The sequence below is a fragment of the Apium graveolens genome, chromosome 1, assembly GCF_009905375.1.
Source record: "Apium graveolens cultivar Ventura chromosome 1, ASM990537v1, whole genome shotgun sequence".
NCBI classification, from domain to species: domain Eukaryota; kingdom Viridiplantae; phylum Streptophyta; class Magnoliopsida; order Apiales; family Apiaceae; genus Apium; species Apium graveolens.
Genome location: NC_133647.1, coordinates 180,346,190 through 180,369,131, shown reverse-complemented (window position 1 = coordinate 180,369,131; position 22,942 = coordinate 180,346,190). Strand labels below are relative to the sequence as shown.

Here is a 22,942-nt window from a genome sequence, read left to right as displayed (position 1 = left end):
TTCGTCTTATGTGCGTATGTTACATATAAGATAGCGTGTTAATCTCTATTGAAGCGACAGTGAATATAGAGGTTTAGAACTTGCCATGCTAGCATAGGTTCATGTATGTGTATGATTCGTAGGTAACTCTAACCGTTTTACTTGCCCTATGTAATCAAGATAGATAACTTGTGTTTAAACCATTATGTTGTCAAATTCTATAGACATATAGGGTCTCAATATAATTGGTGCCTATTCAGCTTCTATCTTTTTTATGGATGTCTGGTAGAATGGTACTCGTGCAACGAAAGTTGGCGTTTATCAGTTTCGTGTTATCTGATTAGTGTCATCACCATCACATGCCAAGGTTAAAAACAATAAGGCTATTGAATGGAGTAGTAATGAAGTTAGAATCCCATGTTTATCATATATATTAATTTAACCTCAATTCTCTTAGTTAATGTTATTTAGTATAATCTCTTAGTTTAATAAAAACCCAATTTGTTATTTGTCTTAGCATTGAGTGATAATCATACATTGTTGCATAGGTGCATAAACTGAACTTAACCTAAACCATTCTCTGTGGGAACGAATCTGATTTATATCTTATACTACTTGCGAATGCGTATACTTGCGTGAATATTAGCGCGTGTTTTCGCCCTAACAAGTTTTTGGCGCCGCTGCCGGGGACTCGGTGTTAATTTTTAGTTTATGTGCTTGTCATCAGTGGTCGTTAAAGTTCACTGACTCGGATTCTTTTACTTTCACGGTTTATTTGTTTGTGTTTCAGGTACTCATTACAATGGGAGATCCAACAGCACGAACGAAAGCCTTGATGGATTTTTCTCAACCCAAGATCAATGACATTCAATCTAGCATTGTCCGGCTAGCTATCACAGCTAATACCTTTGAGATCAAGCCTGGCATAATTCAATGGGTACAAACTTCAGTCCAGTTTGGGGGTTCTCCAACGAAAGATCCCAATACACACATTAGGGATTTCATAGAGATCTGTGACACCTTCAGGTTCAATGGTGTTTCTAAAGATGCTGTGAAGCTGAGACTGTTCCCATTCTCTCTGAAGGACAAGGCTAAGAGCTGGTTACACTCTCTACCAGCTGGTTCGATTACTACTTGGGAAGATCTTACTCAGAAGTTTCTTACTAAATTCTTCCCTATGGCGAAGACAGCTGCACTCAGGAATGCTATTACTCAATTTGCGCAGCAAACGGGAGAATCACTAAGTGAAGCTTGGGAGCGCTACAAGGAGATGCTTAGGAAGTGTCCTCATCATGGAATTCCTGATTGGATGATCATCACTTATTTTTACAATGGGTTGGGAGCACAGTCCAGACCCATGCTCGATGCAGCATCAGGCGGAGCATTATGGGCAAAGAGCTATAAGGAAGCTTATGATCTAATTAAACTGATGGCTGCTAATGAATATCAGTATCCAACCCAGAGATATCCACAGGGCAAGGTAGCAGGAGTTCTGAAGTGGATACAGCTACGGCTATCACTGCTCAACTAAAGGCGTTGTCTATGAAGAACGATTCTCTGGCTAACTATGGTGTTAAGCAGATAATTAGTGTTTATGAGCTGTGTGCAGGTCCGCATGCGACAGAACAATGCGCTATATCTAGCGACTCAGCTCAGTTGGTGAGCAACTTTCAGAGATCGCAGCAACCAGTTCCAGACACTTATCATCCTGACAACTGGAATCATCCTAACTTCAGCTGGAGCAATAATCAGAATGCGATGCAACAACCATTCCAGCAGTTTGCAAATAAGCTATTTAAGCCTCCTGGTTTTCAGCAACAATTTACACCAAGACAACAACTCCAACTTCAACAACAAACTAATGATGCAGGTCTATCTTCGAATGAAAAATATGAATTGGAGGAGTTGAGGCTTATGTACAAAAACCAGGCTCTTATATGCCAAAGCCAGGCTGTTTCTATCCAGAATCTGGAGAACCAAATAGGGTAAATTGCTAATGCCTTATTGAATCGACCACCAGGAACGCTTCCTAGTGATACAGAAACAAATCCAGGCAAGAGGGAAGTTGAAGAACATGTGAACGCCATCATCTTAAGGTCTGGAAAGGTCGCAAGCCCCCAAGTTCAGCAAGACGAAGAGCCAGAAAAATCTCAAGATTCAGAAAATGCAGTTGTGGCTGAAGAAGATGTGCAGAAGGAAGTAGAGGTGGAACCAAGGAAGACTATTGTGGAACACACTCCTCCTGAGGGTAATACAGGGGAGAAACACATTTATCCTCCACCTCCTTTTCCTAAAAGGCTGTAGAAGAAAAAACTGGATAAGTAGTTTGAGAAGTTTCTGGAGGTGTTCTAGAAACTTCATATCAACATACCTTTCGCTGAATCTCTTGAACAGATGCCTAGCTATGCGAGGTTTATGAAAGGTATTCTCTCTCGAAAAGTGAAGCTCGATGACTTAGAGACCGTTGCTCTAACGGAGGAATGCAGTGCTGTGCTATAACAGAAGTTGCCTCCGAAGCTTAAAGATCCTGGAAGCTTCACTATTCCTTGCACCATCAGAAACTTGTCGTTCGACAAGTGTTTATGTGATTTAGGAGCTAGCATCAATCTGATGCCCTTATCTATCTTCAAGAAGCTTGGTCTGCCTGAGCCGAAACCAATATACATGTCATTGTAACTAGCTGACCGTTCCATCGCTTATCCACGAGGTATAGTGGAGGATGTCTTGGTCAAGGTGGATAAACTCTTCTTCCCTGCTGACTTTGTAATTCTTGATTTCGAGGAAGATAAGAAGATTCCTATCATCTTGGGAAGACCATTCTTGGCTACAGGCCGAACTATGATCGATGTGCAAAAAGGAGAGCTTACGATGAAGGTTCACGATCAAAATGTCACTTTTAATGTGTTCAAGGAAATAAAGTTACCCACAGCTAAAGATGAGTGTTTTAAAGTAGAGCAACTGCAGGTTTTGAATGCACCTCCGTGGAAGAGGAAGTTGGATGTGCCATTCGATTCTCTTGGGTTAGCAGAGCTGAAAATTTCTCAGGAGCGTCTCGAGCCGTCTATTGAAGATGCTCCCACACTTGAGCTCAACCCACTACCAGATCACTTGAGTTATTCATTCTTAGGTGCACCCCCTGACAAGGGGTTGGGATATATCTTTGATGATGTAGAGGGTAGCCGAACGGATCCTCCAGTGCCTATAGAGGGTTCTTCTCATGTGCAGCAGGTAGTTGATAGGACTGGTGTTGGTGACGAGCAGTACAGGCGAGTAATTAGGCGTATGGAGGCCATGCACGACATTCACCGTCATTTTGCTGAAGATTTGACACATGCTTTCGGTACTATTTTCCGAGACACTAGTGGCGAGGTTGATTGGCCACCTGATCCTCCACCCGACGAGGGTGAATCTCCCGCTAATTAGGTATGCCTGAAATCCTTATTATTGCCTTCAATGAGGACATTGAAAATTTTAAGTTTGGGGGTGATAATGTAAGGATTAGTAGTGTGTGTCCATATAGATTCATATAGATTCATGTTGCATGTTTAGTTGTAGTTCATTCATATTTTTGTATGATTGTTCATTTAGGACATATTTGTTTGTTTTTCTGTAATTTCATATAGTTGTATTTGCATGCATATTTAGCATGATCCCTTAAGATGAACTATGATATTTGATAAGTTGATGTTGATTTCAGTGTGGTGATGACGAATAGAGGGATATTTAAGTCCTAATGAATTGATTTGCATGCCAGAAACAAATATTTTCACAAAGTCTTATAGGGTTGCTTTTGATCTAGATCATGATCATACTTGTTTGTTGTTGAGATTTAATCACTTGGTTATATTTAGAATTTGTGATATTCTCGTAGTGACGTAAAAACACTGATTCTTTTTATCTGGAGAAAAACTTAGATTTCATTGCTAGTTGTTGTAAGGCTAGGTGTCAAATGGCTAGTAGCCAGCTCATATTTTTATGAGTAGTCTAGGGTTAAATGAGATGGAGCGAAGCGCACTCATTCAGAAATTGTTGAAAAAAAAGAAAAAAGAGAAAAAAAGAAAGAAAAAAAGTATGTGTTTATGCATAATTGATCAAGAGTGAGCTCTTTAATACTCGAGTTATTAAGTTCTAGGGGACTTTGTGCCTAGTGACCTAAGGCTTTTATAGTCTGGGATCCGCTAACCTAACGCTCGCTACATGGGTATTATTGCATAAGTCTTTTGGGACCTCATTCATTGCACGGTCAAATAAGCATCTTTGCAATGTGTTCAATAATAGTATGAATCCTTGTATAACTCTAGTAGAAAGGAGGTGTTGTGAGTCATAATGTGTTTATTGTCTATTCTGTTTATAAACTTTTGATTGTTTCGATGATAGATAAGTTATGATTATTGATCTAGTATCGAGAGTATATCTATTAAGCATCCACACACGCACGTTTCTGGTTTGTGAGTTGGTTTGTGGGATTTATTCGAACTCTGTTTCAAGTTATTGCATTCTTAGAGGCATTGGCTTATTCATTTGGTTATGGTTATTCTGAGGGGATCGATTGCATTATCATTTAGTTGCATTCACATAGTTGTATTCATGCATTAGGTTTGTTTTATAGTTTTGAGTCTGTTTATGCTTGAGGACAAGCATCGATTCAAGTTTGGGGGTGTGATAAGTGGATTTTATATCCACTTGGAATGCTTTATTACAAGCTTAAATTGGTGTTTTGGACTCAAGTTGTTGGTATTTTGATGTGTTTTTGTGTTATTGTATTTCAGGTATTAGTTAAATGAAGAAAAGAGCTTTTAAAAGAAATATAATGAAAAGTGATCAGAATTGGAATCCAAGGCCATTGTCAAGTTGTAGAGAATCTCAATAGTTTCGCGTGGGCAGTTGAATCGCCCAATTCTGACGAGTAGAACTCAAGTTATGGTCAAAACAAGATTCATCAGAATATTTTTCCAGTCAGTAGCTGAGCGCCCGCTCAGCAGAGCTGAGCGCCCGCTCAGAGAGCTGAGCGCCCGCTCAGGAGAGCTGAGCGGCCGCTCAGGGCGCGGCTGGTCGCCGATTTCGCTGAAAAAGTCTTTTTTGAGTAGAATTTGACGATTTTAAGGGTCCAGGTCCACTAGGGGCGTATATATACTTAAAAAAAGGGTTTTCATCATCCGGGAAGATTGGGATACCAAGGAGAAGACCTAGAAGCACATAACAACTCCGAAAAAGAAGATCTTATTTTTAACTTGTGATTCTTTGAATTAGTTGTAACTTTGGATGCTCGTTTTCGTTCTTGTTGAACCTAGATCTCGTTTATTCGTACTTTGATTATTATTTAGTTTATTAAGACCTTGTTTATACCATGCTTTCATTGGAATCCATGGTGACGATGAGTTTGATTATGGGCTAATCGTTGTCATGGGATTCTAGCGGATTTACTTATGGATTTCAATAATTAATTATTTCAATATCTTGGTGTGTGGTGATTGTATGATATCCTAGTATTGGTTGTGCTTATTCGTCTTATGTGCGTATGTTACATATAAGATAGCGTGTTAATCTCTATTGAAGCGACAGTGAATATAGAGGTTTAGAACTTGCCATGCTAGCATAGGTTCATGTATGTGTATGCATGATTCGTAGGTAACTCTAACCGTTTTACTTGCCCTATGTAATCAAGATAGATAACTTGTGTTTAAACCATTATGTTGTCAAATTCTATAGACATATAGGGTCTCAATATAATTGGTGCCTATTCAGCTTCTATCTCTTTTATGGATGTCTGGTAGAATGGTACTCGTGCAACGAAAGTTGGCGTTTATCAGTTTCGTGTTATCTGATTAGTGTCATCACCATCACATGCCAAGGTTAAGAACAATAAGGCTATTGAATGGAGTAGTAATGAAGTTAGAATCTCATGTTTATCATATATATTAATTTAACCTCAATTCTCTTAGTTAATGTTATTTAGTATAATCTCTTAGTTTAATAAAAACCCAATTTGTTATTTGTCTTAGCATTGAGTGATAACCATACATTATTGCATAGGTGCATAAATTGAACTTAACCTAAACCATTCTCTGTGGGAACGAATATGATTTATATCTTATACTACTTGCGAACACGTATACTTGCGTGAATATTAGCGCGTATTTTCGCCCTAACAATTACACTCAAATTTAGATAGATGTGCTAGGTTTGTTGTGATTACCTGATTGCTTGATGAATTGGTCTCTATTTTATCTGACTTGGCCATAAGTGCTAGATTGACATAGCTTGTGTTTTCATCATCTTCTAATCCATCTGCAGCCCATTAATTCTCTTGTATGATAAAAGCCCTTTCCTTTTGTTTGAGCAACTCAAAATATTTATGCTTATAATCAACAGGCTCAAACTTCTTTTTACCCAAATCAGGCTTTCTACACTTACTAGCAAGATGACCTGCCAAGCCACATTTGAAACACTTGAATTTAGACTTATCAACCATGTTTCTGTTTGGCTTAGCTGCTCCAAAAATTTTCTTGAATTTGAGGTTGGCAAATCTCCTGGATAGAAAAGCAAGATACTCATCTATGTCATCCATGCCATCTTGACTAAGCTAGTCTTCATGCTCAGTTACTAGTCCTTTTCCTTTGCCTTCACAAACTTTTAAGTTTAGTGCAGATTCAACAGCTTAAACCTTTATCTCCTTCTCCTTTTCTTGCTCAGCAACTAGTGCAATGGACCCTCCCTTCTTTCTTCCTTTCTCCATCTTCTCATCTTGCTCTATTTCAAGCTCATAGGTTTTTAGGATACCATACAGTCTATCCAAGATGAACTCCTTGTAATCTTGAGAATTTCTCAATGAGACTGTCATAGGCTTCCATTCCTTTGGTAGAGATCTAAGGAATTTGAGGTTTGAGTCTTTTGTTTGATAGACCCTTCCATGCAGTTTTAGAGCATTCAGTAGTTTTTGGAATCTACTGAAAATGTCAGTGAGTGATTCACCTTCATCACTATGAAAATGCTCATATTGCTGAATCAAGAGTTGCATCTTGTTCTCCCTTACTTGCTCAGTTCCATCACATATAACTTGAATTGTATCCTAGACATCCTTAACAGTCTTGTATTTCATGATGTTGTCAAACATGTCACTGTCAACACCATTAAACAGAATGTTCATGGCCTTTTTATCCTTTTAAACTTGTTCATTATTTGGATCTGACCATTCTGCTTTTAGTTTTGGGACTGATGCTTCATTTCCTGTAGCAGCTCTCATAGGGACATGTGGACCTTTCTCAATACAGTCCACATATGCTTCATCTTGAGATAGGAGATGTAGGTGCATCTTCACCTTCCAATGGTGATAGTTATCTTTGTCCATAAATGGAATTTTTACTCCAACATCTTTTATGTTCATCTTGTTGATTGTGGTGATCTTTACACTCTTTGTACTTCAAGAGCTTACTCTGATACCAATTGTTAATCCCAAACAATGCAACAAGAATTACTGAATGGGGGGTTGAATGTAATTCTGGTTTCTTTTCTTGATTTTAAGAATGGTCTTACTTAATAATATATGACTGTGTTTTATTTACAGTAATGCGGAATAAAAGAATAATATAAATCAAATAACAAAGAAATAAAACTCAAGGCTTTAAAACTTTCTGGTGGATTTGAACTTATCCACCAGATATATATATATATATATATTAAGATGAGAATTTTGTGATACTTGAATAACACACAACTGCTTACAAATGAACTTGCAGAATTACAAAGAGATGCTTAACAAATACAACTGTTTCTATCTCTATGAAAATAATGCTTGCTTGGTTATTTGGTTCTACTTGCTACACTTAGTTTATATACTACCAAGTTACATGATAAAAAGACAAATAAGTAAAACAAAAAAATTTTTTACTCTAATTTTATGCTACTTCATTACTCTATCCAACATCTTTGAATATCTTCATAATGGCATGGAAATGGTAATGCTTCTTTATTCTCTAAATCCTGCAATTAGGCTGCCACATTCCATTTGCAAACACCCGACGCATGTGACTATGTTGTCACTGTCAACTGCTCTTTTGAATTATGATCATCCGTCGGGACTATGTTGGTCATCTGTCGGGAGCCTAGTTGATTATATGTCGGGAGCCCTTGTAGATATCTGTCGGGAGCCTTTCTATCACTTGACTCTATCTCACTTATACAGAATTACAAGACCTCTTATATTTACAATTAGCCAACCTATTTTGCATATCAATCTAGTAGTCAACATGACTTAAAGAATCCTACAACATCTAATAATACATTGTTGTTTGCAACATGTGCTACAAGACTTATTTTTACATAAGCTACACTCTCGATGGATGTTCAATGGTTATCTGTCGGGACTATAAAGTTCATCCGTCGGGACTAATGTAGAACATCCGTCGAAAACTACAAAAACATTAAATTAAATCTACTAAGGTGTTTTATTCAACTTATCGTCAAGTTCATAACATATTCCTAACAGGGGTTAATTATTAAGCATAAGTTATTAATTAACCTTAATATGGACTAATTATTAACTATATTACGCTAATTAGATTTAATCACGGATAATTGACTCTAATATGGGCTAATTATTGACCGTAAGTTGTTAATTAACCTAATATAGGCTAAATATGAACTATATTACGTTAATTGGCATTAATCACGGTTAAATGTCCCTAATCGGGGCTAATTATTGAGCGTAAGTTGTTATTTAACCTTAATATAGGCTAATTATAAACTATATTACGCTAATTGGCCTTAATCGCGGCTAATTGGCCCTAATCGGGGCTAATTTTTGAGCATAAGTTGTTAATTAACCTCAAGATAGGCTAAATATGAACTATATTACGCTAATTGGCCTTAATCGCGGCTAATTGACCCTAATCGGGGTTAATTATTGAGTGTAAGTTGTTAATTAACCTTAATATAGGCTAAATATGAACTATATTATGCTAATTGGCCTTAATCACGGCTAATTATCCCTAATTGAGGCTAATTATTGAGTGTAGGTCATTAATTACCTTAATATAGGCTAATTACGAACTATATTACGCTAAGTATCCTAAATCGCGGCTAATTGACTCTAATCGGGTCTAATTATTGAGCTCAAGTTGTTAATTAACTTTAATGTAGGCTAAATATAAACTATATTACGTTAATTGGCCTTAATTGCGGCTAATTGGCCCTAATTGAGGCTAATTGTTGAGCGTAAGTTGTTAATTAACCTTAATATAGTCTAAATATGAACTATATTACGTTAATTGGCCTTAATCGCAGTTAATTGACCCTAATCGAGGTTAATTATTGAGCGTAAGTTGTTAATTAACCTTAATATAGGCTAAATATGAGCTATATTACGCTAATTAGCCTTAATCACGGCTAATCGGCCCTAATTGGGGCTAATTTTTGTCTAATTTCCACGCATTAGCCCTAATTAGGGCTAATTAGTAAATTTGAAAATTTCAATTTTTCGGCAAAAATCATCAAAAAATTTCTTCCGTGTTTGCCTTGGTGGACCAAAAATTTCGTTCGTGGTCGCGAAGTGGGAGCTGATTTTCCATCGTCTCAGCAACAGAGGGATAAGGGCTCCTCTGGAGCCTACTCTTCTGAGTCTACTATTCTGAGAGATTTGTCCGTGGTTGCCTTGGTAGACCAAAATATTCATTCGTGGTCACGACAGGGGAGCTGATTTTCCATCGTCTCAGCAACGAAGGGATAAGGGCTCCTCTGGAGCCTCCTCTCCCGAGTCTACTCTTCTAAGAGATTTGTCCGGTGTCACGATGACCTACTTTTTTTTATTATTTTTATTAATTTTAGTATTTTTATTTTTTTCATCACTGTCTAGGCGGCGGGGGACGAGGGACTCCCCTGAAGGCCACTCGGCTAAGGGGTGGCCACCATGCCCCCTTGGCCGAAAATCTCCCCCCCTTTTTTTCCTCGTCGTCTAAGTGACGGTGGCCAAGGGGCTCCCTTGGAGGCCACTCAGCCAGAGCCACTCGGTCAGGGGTGGCCACCATGCCCCCTTGGCTGAAAATTTTCACCCTTTTTTTCATTACCGTGTAGGCGACGGTGGCCGAGGGGCTCCCCTGGAGGACACTCGGCCTAGGGGGTGTTTCATGCCCCCAGCTCGGCTGGGGGGTGTGATCGTGGCCTCCCTGGCTATTTTTTCAAAAAACCCTTATAATTTTTGTTGGACGGTCATCTCCTACTCGGTTGGGGCTCCTATGGAGTCTCCTTGACCAAGGATACCTGACCTCAAAGCTTCAGCTTGGTTGTGATGCTCGTACATGGATGAAACACCTTCAAATATAATTTTACTCTTCTTAGTCCACTCTTCCAAGAGTGTTCAGGGTGACTATCATGGCTGAAAAGCCTTCAAATGTAATCTTACTCTTTCGAGTCCACTCTTCCAAGAGGGTTCGAGGTGACTATCACAGCTGAAAAGCCTTCAAATATAATCTTACTCTTCTGAGTCCACTCTTCCAAGAGTGTTTGGGGTGACTACCATGGCCGTAAAGCCTTCAAATGTAATCTTACTCTTCCGAGTCAACTCTTCCAAGAGAATTCAGGTAGACTATCACGGCTGAAAAGCCTTCAAATATAATCTTACTCTTCCGAGTCCACTCTTCCAAGAGGGTTCGGGGTGACTACCACGGCTGAAAAGCCATCATATGTAATCTTACTCTTCCAGGAGTAAGCGGAGTAGGCATCCTAGTCAGCGGAAGAGCCTTCCAATGAACCTACACGGCTGAGTCCACTCTTTCAGGTGTAAGCGGAGTAATCATCCTAGTTGAATGAAGAGCCTTCCAATGAGCCTACACAGTTGAGTCCACTCTTTCGAGAGTTTTTATTCATGGTCCCCATGACCCACTTTGATCGTGGTCGTTTTCATGGACACTTGGTCGTGACCGTGAACATCTCAGTAGGTCGAGAACTTTCGACCGTAAATATGGATACTTGGTTGGTTGAAGGCCTTCCCGGGAGGCTACTTGGCCTCTTTTTCAATGACCTTTGGTCGTGACCGACGAGGTTCCAACATGGCTATGGTTGGCCAATAACTCAGATCTTGAGTTTTGAACTTCATCTTTTTACTAATCTTGACGATTAACGCAATTAATCTTTTATCAAGGTTAAACCTTGAGTTTTTGGATACCATATCTCGGTCATATTCGTGATGGGCCTTGATCATGAATTAGCACATTCGTGTTTGTAACGGGCATTGAACTTCATATAGAATTTCTTTATATCAAACTCTCTATGATTTTTCAATCTAGAAGCCATTTTCGGTTCTAGTTTGCTAAGATGTCTGAAAAAGTTAAACCACCTCTAACCTTTGTGGCTGAGATGATGGCCAAGCGAGGCAAGGCTAGGTCAACTAAAGGTAGAGTTCTTGTCTCGCCTTTGTTCCGTAATTCTTTCTTTGATGTTCTGAAGAATTCGTTGAACGAGGGGGCGGATGCCTTCCTAAACAATACTGATCTCGTCTCCTTCTATAATTCATGTAAAATGAGTGAGTCGGATGTATGGGAACTCATAGAAAAGTATAGTTTTCCAAGTTTGTATATAAATTTTGTGATCCGAGTTATATTTACAGAACTTGTAACTATGATCGAGTGAAGCTATGTGTTTTTAAACGAGTGTTCGTGGCTAGTTTGAGGTTTCCGGTCCATCCTTTTATTTTTTATCTGAGCTCAAGGTTCACCCTTGTCAACTGTATACAAATGCTTGAAGGATGATCACCGGTTTTATGTTGGGCTGTCATTAGTTTGGACATCCCTTTTTGCTCTTCTATGTTTAGGAGTATCTTCATCATCAAGAATTCTCCTTTTTCAAGAGCCGGATATTTAGGGGATTGGGTTCGAGCTTTAACTCTTTACAAGACAGTTCACACTTTATACATGTCCTTAATTCTCAAGAGTGATGGAGCGATTTCACTATCAGGTCTTCATGACTTAAAGAAATCTTGTTAAAGCTGGCCTTACAGGCCTTTCTTCTTTAGTGTGAGTTTGATACTCAAGTTTGTTATTCAAGAGGAGCCTAATCATCTTAAGGACTCTCTTAGAGGTTGGTCGGCTGGAGTCCCTTCTGAGGGATGTTTGGTTAACCCAAGGCCTTCCTTAAAGGTTCATTAGCCTTCTTTGGTCGTTCGGAATCTGTAACATAGACTTTAGTCGATCGGATATCATTTTTTAATGCTAGATATAATAAACCTTCTGATTTGAAGTGTGCCAATTTCAAGGCATATCATCCCCGCTCAAGGTTTCTAGCTTGTAAGATCCCCGACCTAGTGTCTTCTTTACCTTCTAAGGTCCTTCCCAATTTGGGGCCATCTTCACTTTCTCGCCAACTCCAGATGCCTTAATCCTCCTCAAGACCAAGTCTTCTTGCTGGAAGAACCTTTCTTTAACCCTCCTATTGTAAAAGAGGGAGGCTCTACGCTGATGATTTGCATTACGGGCATTGGATTCATCTTGAACCTCGTCAATGAGGTCGAGGGCGAGCCTCATGCCTTCTTCATTAGTTTCCAGTTCATATGCTTCAATCCGTAGGTGATTTCAAGGGGCACTATTGCCTCGACTTTATAAGCCATATGAATGGGGTAGCTTAAGTTATAGCTTTGCAAATAGTACGATATGCCCAAAGTATAGGTAGAAATTTGTTCACCCAAGTGTTTCTTCAGCGTTCAAACCTCTTCTTTAGTCCATCAAGGATGATTCGATTAGCAACTTCTGCTTTCCCATTTGCTTGGGGATGAGCAACTGAGGTGAATCGGGGTTCTATGTTGTTGTCATTACAATACTCCTTGAACTCTTCATTGTCAAACTGTCGCCCATTATCCGTAACGAGGATGCGTGGGATTTCAAACTGAAATATCACATTCTCTCTGAAAAATTAAGAAATTTGTTTGGTGGTTATCTTGGCCAGTGCCTTGGCCTCAATCCACTTAGTAAAGTAGTCAATGGCGACCACGATGAACTTCCTTTGTCCCGATGCTACAGGAAAGGACCTAGTATGTCCATTCCCCATATTGTGAAGGGGATGGGGGAGCTAATGGATGTAAGCCTCTTTGGGGGCTCTCAAACTACATGTGCGTGCATTTGGCATCTATCAAACTTCTTCACATAAGAATTTGCATCGGCTAGCATTGTTGGCCAGTAGAACCCCAACCGGGTTATTTTATGAGCGAGGGCCCTGCCCCTTAGTGTTGTCCACTTATCCCTTTGTGAGCTTCCTTTAGTACCTCCTCTGCCTCGTGAGGTCTTAAGCACTTCAAATATGGGATCACAAAAATTAGAGAGTACCTCAGCGCTCTCACTGATAAATTACATGCCTCTTTGGCAGCGTTCGGGTGCCAACCTGTCTCAAGGTGGTTTTTGATGGGGTCAATCCAGCAGCTAGCTAAGCCAATTGGTGCTATCAAGTTTATGACATGAATTTTTGGGGTCCTCGGGGGCTTAGAAGTAGATACTTCTTGGATAGTTCTCGATTTAAGATGAGGCGAATTTGGAAAGGGCATCGACCGTAGTTCTCCTCTCTCGGAACATGTTATGCATACCATTCATCAAATTGATTCAGTATTCCTTTCACGACCCTTAGGTATTTGGCCATGGCATCATCTCTGGCTTCAAACTCCCCATTGACTTGGGCAACAACGAGCCTTGAGTCTCCACAAATTTTAAGACTCTTGGCTTTCATAACTCTAGCTAAGCCTAACCCGGCTATCAAAGCCTCATACTCTGCTTCATTGTTCATAGTTGGGAAGTCCAACTTTAAAGCATATTTGATCATGAACCCTTTAGGGCTTTGCAAGACTAGACATGCACCGCTAGATTTTGTTTTGGACGCTCCATCAAAATGGAGCACCCAATACTCCTTTAGAGTCAAGTCTTCTTTTTTATCCTTCTCTCCTTCTTCTGGGGTTACTATCTCTTTCCCCCTGACTTCTTGGTCATTAATGGTGCATTCGACCATGAAGTCTGCTGATGCCTGAGCCTTGATGGTTGTTCGAGGCTTGTACTTGATATCAAATTCATCTAACTCAATCGCCCACTCAATGAGCCTTCCACTGGCTTTCAGGATATAAATGATGTGCCTCAAAGGTTGGTCCGTCAGGACTTCGATTTTGTGGGCTAGGAAGTATTGTGCAAGATATGCCTATACAATAATAAGACTGTCACATTGACAACCATGAGATTTAGTTATCTGATAATCAATTTTGTATTCTGTATTATATTTCTTGAGTCTGCAAAAAAGGTTAGAAGATTAGACTGAAGTATTTTTCTATGAACAAATTCGAGCTAAAAAATAAACTCTGGAAGAAGATCAAGCCATGCTCATGCCTTAGAGAAAAGTGCAGAAGCTTGGAGTTGAATAAAATTGTTCTATGAAAAATGTTCTAAGTCAAGATTCAAGTCACATATCAAGTCATATCGAAAAGTATTCGAGAAGTCCAGAAAAGCTTATCGAGAAGTCCAAAATGGCTTACAGAGAAGTCTCAAAGATATCGACAAGTCAAATGAAGATGTAGACAAGTCATTTCTGCATGTAGAGAACTCAGAGATATCGACACGTCAAAATGAAAATGTGAAGAATTAAAGATATCGACAAGTCAATTTCTCATTAGAGATCCAGAGATATCGACAAGTCAAAATGTATATAGAGATATCAGAGGTATTAACAAGTCATTTCTACATGTACATATCTCAAACATATCGACAAGTCATTTCACAAGTAAAGATCAAGAGACCTCGACAAGTCAAATATACCTATAAAGAACTCAGAGATTTCGATAAGTCATTTTACTTATCGAGATGTCACTTCTCTATAGAACAAACTGGATATCTCGATATGTCTCTCAAATACAGAACGCACACAAGTTCAAGATTCAAGATTATCAGTCAACAAACGATCTATTTACTAGATTTAAAAGTCTAAAAAGTAGCTGGGAGAATACAAGATCAAGAGCCAAGATTAACTGGACAAAGGATGGTCACAGACGTGCAAGATTCTGCACATATTTGCTAAGCTAGAAATGGAAATAGAAAAAGGTTTATTTAGAAAGTAGTTTAGTACATTCTAGTGCAAGCCTTGTAAACCCGTGCTGCTAGTGTATAAAGCATGCACTGGTCCTTAGGTCAGAAGTAACAAATAGATTCATATTTTCTTGTATTCTCTCAAGGAAGAAGCCGAGTTCTTATATTTTTAAGAACACATAATTTGTAGCAAGACAAACTTAATTAATAAAAATTAAGTGAGTTTTGAAATATTGTGCTTGTTGTTTTATTTCTGTTAACACAATATCTCTGCAAATATTAAACTGCTTTGTTCACAATATCCAAACAAGATTAAAAAGGCTGAAAATCCAAAGAAACACATTCACTCCCCCTGTGTTGTACTCAATATCTAAAAAGTGGTATCAGAGCAAAATCTGAAAGTAAACAGATAAAGATCTTGGAAGTATGAGTGCATAAAATATAAGCAATATCAAGATTCTAGCCTTTGATAAAATCAACTATACAATTTGGAAGAAAAAGATGATGTTATCCATAAGGATGGCCAACCCAATGTACATCCAGATTCTCAATAATGGCCCTTTTATTCCCATGGAAAGGGTTAATGAATCTACTGATGGAGACATGGTCATTCCATCTCACTTTGCCCCTAAAGACCCCTCAAAATACACTGAACCTAAAAAAGAGAAAGTCTCTCTGGATAGTGGCCTACAACTAATTCTGATAGAGTCATTTGACAATGTCATGTACAATAATATTGTCAACTTTGACACAGCCAAACAGATCTGGAAGAAGATTGAGATTTTATGTGAGGGTACAGAGGAAGTAAGGTCTAATCAAAGGAGAATACTGGTGTCTCAGTATGAGGGTTTCATGGCCAAGCCCAAAGAAGGAATTACTGAAGTTTTTGAGAGGTTCAACAAAATGATTAATGACTTGCAATTTCATGATAAATATTATGAAGCTGAGGAGGTTAACCTAAAGTTTTGCTAGCTCTTCCTGACCACCTTGAACATAAGATATCAGCTATTAGAGAAGGAAGAGACTTGAGCAGAATGACCCTGGAAGTCTTATATGGGATCTTGAAGACATATGATCTTGAAATGTTGTAAATAAAGTCATTAAAGGCAAACCAAGGACATGTGGTTGATGGTTTCAGTGCCTTAGTTGTTAATGATAGTGAAGCAAGTGAAGATGAACAAGATGCTCAAGCTCCAATCATTTATGTTGTGGAGCAAAAGAACAAGGGACCTCATAAACAAGTTGTTTTGGAGCTAGAGGAAGATGAATTCTACACCCTTGATGAGCTAGATGAGATGGATCAATCTATGGCTTACCTAGCTAGAAAATTTTCCAATATAAGGGTAAAAAAAGCCAAGGTTTTTCAAGAACAAGGGACAGTCCTCAAATAGCAATTTGAAACCAAAAAATCAGTATAACTCAGCTAGCAAAGGTGGCTACAAGACTGGATCTGTTGACATATCAAAGATAAGGTGCTTTAACTGTGATGAGTTGGGTCACTTTGCTACTGAGTGTAGCAAGCCAAAGAAAGTGAAGACGGATAAAGCCTATCTGGAATTGGAAGCAAAGTATGAAGCTCTCTTGAAGAAACAATAGGCAAAGGCTTACATAGCTGAAGGCAAGAGTTAGGATAATACTATGAAGAAGATGAGAATGAAGAATTTGGATAATTATGCACTTATGGATCTTGAGCAAGGAGAATCATCCTCATCAAAATCAGAGGTGCCAACTCTAACTACCATTGATTTAAATTCAAGCCAATATAAAGAAACTATTAAAAATATGAGTGTAGAGATATTTCATATCCACACAAGCATGGTGGAAACTACTGAGGAGGGCGAGGGGTAATGATTCGTTCGCGAAACACCGTTACTTAAAACAGTCGTTTCTCCTAAACTGTACATCGGATTCAAGCGAACCACATATCAAAACGAAGCTCGTAACATGAACTATCTAATCGTGGCAATGGTCAAAATCTAACAGTGAGTTCACGGGTCCTGATGTTAAGAACAAAAGCAGTCTAAGGTAAATCGGGCATTACGACGACTATATTTACGCGATTACCAAAGTTTAACTACTCCAATCATCCACAAATCAACCACAAATCAACCCATAACCACCAATACAACCAAACTTCATCCAAACCTTAATACATCAGTCCATATCCTCAAGATTTTCCAATTTATTCAACCACAAACATGAACTACTAACTATACTTAAGTTTCATTAACTATAAACAAGATTCAATCATCCAAATCACTACAAACCCAACCAAACTTTAAACACACAAGCATCATGCTTCTCATGAACTATATTAATCAAAACCACTCCTAAATATTCAAAGTAAAACTAGGGTTTGAAGTTTTATACCTTCCTTGAAGCTTTTAATCAATGAAAGATCCTTGGAATGCCCATGGAAGCCTTAATCTATGTTTAAGCTACCTTGACCTTACAAATAAAATCAAGAATCAAAAATTTGTTCTTAAAATTTACTATTCACCCTAAACTAGAATGATTTGTTTGAGATAAAAAACCTTTGATTTAAGCACTCAAACTACTTGCTCTTCTTAGTTATGAAATATAGGATCCAAAGAAACAAACCTCTTGAATTATGATTGAGTGGAGCTTGGGTTTGGAAATTTTTCTTCTTGTTTTTCTTCAAAAAACCGTGAGCTAGGAGATGGGGGGAAGAGAAATGAATGTGTTTGCTTGGTTGCTTCCTTTTTGTTTGTTAATTAACCTTTTACCATGGTAAAAATTATGTGGCTCACAATCAACCAACCAACCAACCCTTCCCATTTGGTCATGCTTATGTCATCTACTTATGTCATCTTGTTACACTTGTCCTCCTCTTATTGGTGTGATGACATCATCCTCCACTAACCCCTTTGATTAACTCCTAATTACTTGGCTAATGATCGCTGATCTGTTATACGGTTCGCTTAACTTTCGTTCTCGTTTATCGTTTGAGAGATCATACCCGGGATCTTATTACTTGGGTTCCCCTAAACCCTTCTTAATAATTTATATTCTTTTTATGATCCTCTCTTATAATCCTTGAATTTAAATCCTTTTAATCATGTTACCTTATACCCAATTCTTTTGGTATCTGGTGGATTTTTGGGAAAAATCAAAGTGTTCGAATTTGGATTCTGACGATCTTTACATACACTTATTTACTTTATGGAGTACTAATACGATCTTAGAATTTCCACTGGCAGGTATTCTTGTTTTTCTTGTTTTCCTCTGGCAGGTATTCTCTCTTTCAGGTGGGTTGTTTAAGGGGAAGAGTGCGAGTTCCAAGACTTTGAGGAGTTTTCTATTTTCTTAGATTTTCTTTAGAGTTTTTTGGTTTGGTTGTAATTTAGTTGTATTTTATTTCAAGAATTGAAAGTTTTTTAGGATTTTAATGGAGTTTGGATTTAAATAAGTATTATCTTGAGAAATTTTATTGGTTGGGTTGTTAAACATATGGAACTGTTTCAATCAAGATGACTTTCTGCCTCTAAATATGAGCATAACATATGATAACTATTTTCAACAATTACCTGAATAAATTGTCAAAGTATGTGTTGTCACTTTAGCAGAAGTCAGAATCTACTATTTGGATGGCTCCTTCATTTTGCTTAGCAGGGAAGTAATGGAAACATTTTCAACCACAGAATTGAAGAGGGTAATCAGCTTGATAAATGACAAGGATACAAGTACAATGATGTGGAAGGTTGTGATGTCTGAGAGGTTGAGAGAAAGAAATGAAATACATGCAAGAATTAAGGCTGAAAAGGAAGAAGGAGATATGAAATATGCAAGGGAGATAGAAATATTTGAGCAGAGATCAAATGAACTCAAGACAAGGGGGTTGAGTAGAATTTCAAAAGATGGACATTTCATGAACATTCAAGTTGGCAGATTTTTAAGATTTAGAGTTGGTTATCTCAATGGTTACACATTGGATGAATGGCTCAAGATGGTAGAAGCCTTAAGAGGGACATAAATAATTGAAGAACTACAAGTACTAGTAAATCTCAAGGACCTCATTAGGAAAGAACCAGGCTATGAAAAATTCACTTGATGAATGTAATTGTTGAACTTATGTAATAATCAAATGTATAAGAGTTTGTATTTGTTAATCTGTCAAGTTTTATGTAATTGATTTTAGCTTAGGGTTAGTCTTGTTATCGGGCATGAATTTGTGATAAGCAATCTTCTCACAAATTGGGGGAGAATGTTGTGGAAGACATGACTATACAATAACAAGACTAAGTCACATTGAAAACCCTGAGATTTAGTTGTTTGATAATCAATTTTGTATTTTGTAATTATTCCTTGAGTCTGTAAAAAGGTTAGAAGATTAGACTGAAGTATTTTTCCATGAACAGATTTAAGTTAAGGAATAAACCATGGAAGAAGATTAAGCCATGATCATGCCTTAAAGAAAAGTGTAGAAGCTTGGAGTTGAATAAAACTGTTCTATGAAAAATGTTCTAAGTTAAGATATCGACAAGTCACAGATCAAGTCATATCGAGAAGTCATTCGAGAAGTCCATAATAGCTTATCGAGAAGTCCAAAATGGCTTATAGAGAAGTCTCATAGATATCGACAAATCAAATAAAGATGTAGAGAACTGAAGATATCGATAAGTCATTTCTACATGTAGAGAACTCAGAGATATCGACAAATCAAAATGAAGATGTGAAGAATTGGAGATATCGATAAGTCAATTTCTCATTAGAGATCTCAGAGATATCGACAAGTCAAAATGTATATAGAGATCTCAGACATATCGACAAGTCATTTCTACATGTAGATATCTCAAACATATCGACAAGTCATTTCACAAGTAAAGATCAAGAGACCTCGACAAGTCAAATATACCTATAGAGAACTCAGATATCTCGATAAGTCATTTTACTTATCGAGATGTCACTTCTCTATAGAATAAACTGGAGATCTCGATATGCCTCTCAAATACAGAATGCAGACAAGTTCAAGATTTCAAGATTATCAGTCAATAAATGATTTATTCACTAGATTAAAAAGTCTACAAAGTAGCTGGGGAATATAAGATCAAGGGCCATGATTAATTGGACAAAGGATGGTCACATACCTAGAAGATTCTGCACAGATTTTCTAAGCTAGAAGTAGAAATAGAAAAAGGTTGTTTTAGAAAGTAGTTTAGTGCATTCTAGTGCAAGTCTTGTAAACTCGTGTTACTAGTGTATAAAGCATGCACTGGTCCTTAGTTTAGAAGTAACAAACAAATTCATATTTTCTTGTATTCCATCAAAGAAGAAGTTGAGTTCTTATATTTTTAAGAACACAGAATTTGTAGCAAGACAAACTTAATTAATACGAATTAAGTAATTTTTGAAATATTGTGCTTGTTATTTTATTTCTGTTAACACAATATCTCTGCAAATATTAAACTGCTTTGTTCACAATATCCAAACAAGATTAAAAAGGCTAAAAATCCAAAGAAACATATTCACCCCCTGTGTTGTACTCAATATCTAAACATAAGTATGGTCGCAACTTCCTCGAGGCTATTATTAGGAATAACTTGATCCCGCTACCGAGGAAAACTTCTCAGTAGTGGAGTAGTTCAACCCCGCTCCTTGGAGCACCTTGCTCACATAGTAGATAGGTTTTTGAACCTTATATTCTTCTTTTACCAAATGGCACTTACGAATTGCTCAGAGACCGCGATGTATATGTAAAGAATGTCCTCTGGACTCGGTTTGGCCAACAACGGGGCTTTAGTCATGTACTTCTTCAGCTGTTCAAAGACCTCTTGGCTTTCAGATGTCCACTCAAAATTCTTCATCTTCTTCAAGGTCTGAAATCAGGGTAGGCATTTGTCTCCTGACTTTAATCCGCAATCCTCCCAATCAGCTTTTGAACGTACATTATGGAATGTGGCGGTTCCATATCTAGGATGACTTTAATTTTATCGGGGTTTTCCTCAGTTTCTCTCTTCGAGGCCATGTGACCCAAAAATTTTCCAGACCCAACGCCGTAGGCGCACTTAACAGGATTTAACATCATCTTATGGTGCCTCAGCACTTCGAATGCCTTTATGAGGTATTTAATATGGCCGACCTTGTCTAGGATTTTGACCAACATGTCGTCGATATAGTCCTCCATGGTTTTTCGATCAGATGAGTGAATATCTTATTCACCAATCTTTGATAAGTGGCTCCTGCATTCTTTATTCCAAAATCCATAATAAGATAGCAAAACATTACAAAGTCAGCTATGAAGAATACCTTGCAGGTGTCGTCTTTATGCATTTTATTCTGATGGTAACCGCGAAAGCCAACCATGAAGCTTAGCATCTCGTGCTTAGTAGTAGCATTGATCAGGGTATCAATCCTTGGTAGAGTGTAGCAGTCCTTAGGGCATGCATCGTTGAGCTCGGTGAAATCAATGCACATATCCACTTCCCATCGGCTTTCTTGACCATCACAGGGTTAGCCCACCATTTGAGAAATTGTACTTCCTCGATAAATCCAGCTTTAAGAAGCTTCTCAACTTCCTGCATAATGGCTTCCAGTCTATCAGGGGCATAAGTTCTCTTCTACTGTTATACGGCCTTCCGAGTCGGATCGACATACAACCTGTGAGTTATTAGGTTAGGGTCGATCCCATGCATGTCAGCTGTTGTCCAAGAAAATATATTATTTTTTTTCTTGTAGGAACCTTTTCAATTGATTCCTCAGGGGTTTCCTCAAGTTTTCTCCAATGTAGATCACCTTATCAAGGTCTAACAGGTCTAAGGAAATTGGGACCAAGTCCTCAACTGGATTTGCTTAACGCTCATCGTTCTCTTGGACGCCAATGTCTTCTATTGGAAGGACCTGCCCCCGGTTCCATCGGACCAAAGCGCTGCTACATAGCAACTTCGGGCTATTTTTTGATATCTTTTCTCTTCTCCGACACCGTTTCTGGTTGGGAACTTGAGTACCATATGGTAAACTGATGGCACGACCTTAAACGCGTGGATCCCTGTTCTCCCTATGACTGTGTTGTAGGTAGAGGTTTCCTTGACAATTTGGAAGTTTAGTATCCGTATGGCCTTTCTGGGCTCTTCTCTAATAGTCACGGGGAGTCAGATTGCTCCTTCTACTTGACATTCCACTTGGTTAAACCCGTCAATGGGTGCATCGAAGGGGTCAGTTGGGAGCCAGTGTACCCCATCCTCAGGACGTGTCATAGAACATGATGTCTACGGAAGCTCCGTTGTCAACCAGGACCCTCTTGACAGGACAATTCTCAATTATCGGGGTGATAACTAGAGGATCATCCTGAGGGAATTTCAATCCGTCAAGGTCAGGGTTGCCGAATTCAAGTGTCATCTCAGCCTTGGCACCCTTGGGTGCGTCTCCGACTATACGCATCACTTCTCTAGAATAAGCTTTTCGAGTGTTTTTTGTTGTCCCAGCGGCCGTTGGCCCCTTCGAAGATCATGTTGGTCACTAGTCCTCTGGGCTGTGAGTTTAGTCCTATGTTGTTCCCCCTTGGTCATCATCTCTTTTGTAGCTTCTTCCATCATCGCCCTTGACGAATCTTCATATTTTCCTCGTCGGATGATATACTCGATCTCGTCCTTGAGCTGTCTGCAATCATTGGTATCATGACCAACGTCTTTATGGAACCTACAAAATTGGTTCTTATCTTTATTCTCGGGGTCTCCCCTTAGTGGCTTCGGCCATCTGAAATCCTTATCTTTCTCAATTTCCATCAATATTTGGCTCATTGGCGCATTTAGCCTTGTATATTTAGTGAACTATGATACTTGATCCTTCTTAGAAGGGGGGTCAGAGTTCTTTCCAGTTCAAGAATATTTGTCCTTGGCATCGTACTCTTGGTCCGATTTCTTCTTCTTGCTTCCGGTGGGTTCATTGTTTACCACCATCTTCCTCAT

The 22,942-nt window shown here is 38.5% G+C and overlaps 1 protein-coding gene and 1 non-coding gene across 2 annotated transcripts; both read right to left on the bottom strand.

The window, feature by feature from the left end:
• Positions 1–1,171: 1,171 nt before the first annotated feature.
• LOC141682192 (small nucleolar RNA R71) lies at positions 1,172–1,278 on the bottom strand. The gene has a single exon (XR_012559599.1). It is a non-coding gene; the product is annotated as a small nucleolar RNA R71 (small nucleolar RNA).
• Positions 1,279–13,530: 12,252 nt separating this feature from the next.
• Positions 13,531–22,415, bottom strand: LOC141712462 (uncharacterized). The gene is made up of 2 exons (XM_074515425.1): positions 22,248–22,415; positions 13,531–14,139 (listed from the first exon to the last, which is right to left on the bottom strand). Exons 1-2 carry the CDS (start codon positions 22,413–22,415, stop codon positions 13,531–13,533), a joined length of 777 nt encoding a protein of 258 aa, XP_074371526.1.
• Between the last annotated feature and the right edge of the window lie 527 nt (positions 22,416–22,942).

Coding starts and splice junctions, on each gene's coding strand:
- LOC141712462 (XM_074515425.1), bottom strand. CDS start 22,415: ATGCGTATAGTCGGAGACGCACCCAAGGGTGCCAAGGCTGAGATGACA. Junction 14,140..22,247: donor TGGTTGACAACGGAGCTTCC/GTAGACATCATG, acceptor ATTATTGTATAG/GCATATCTTGCACAATACTT.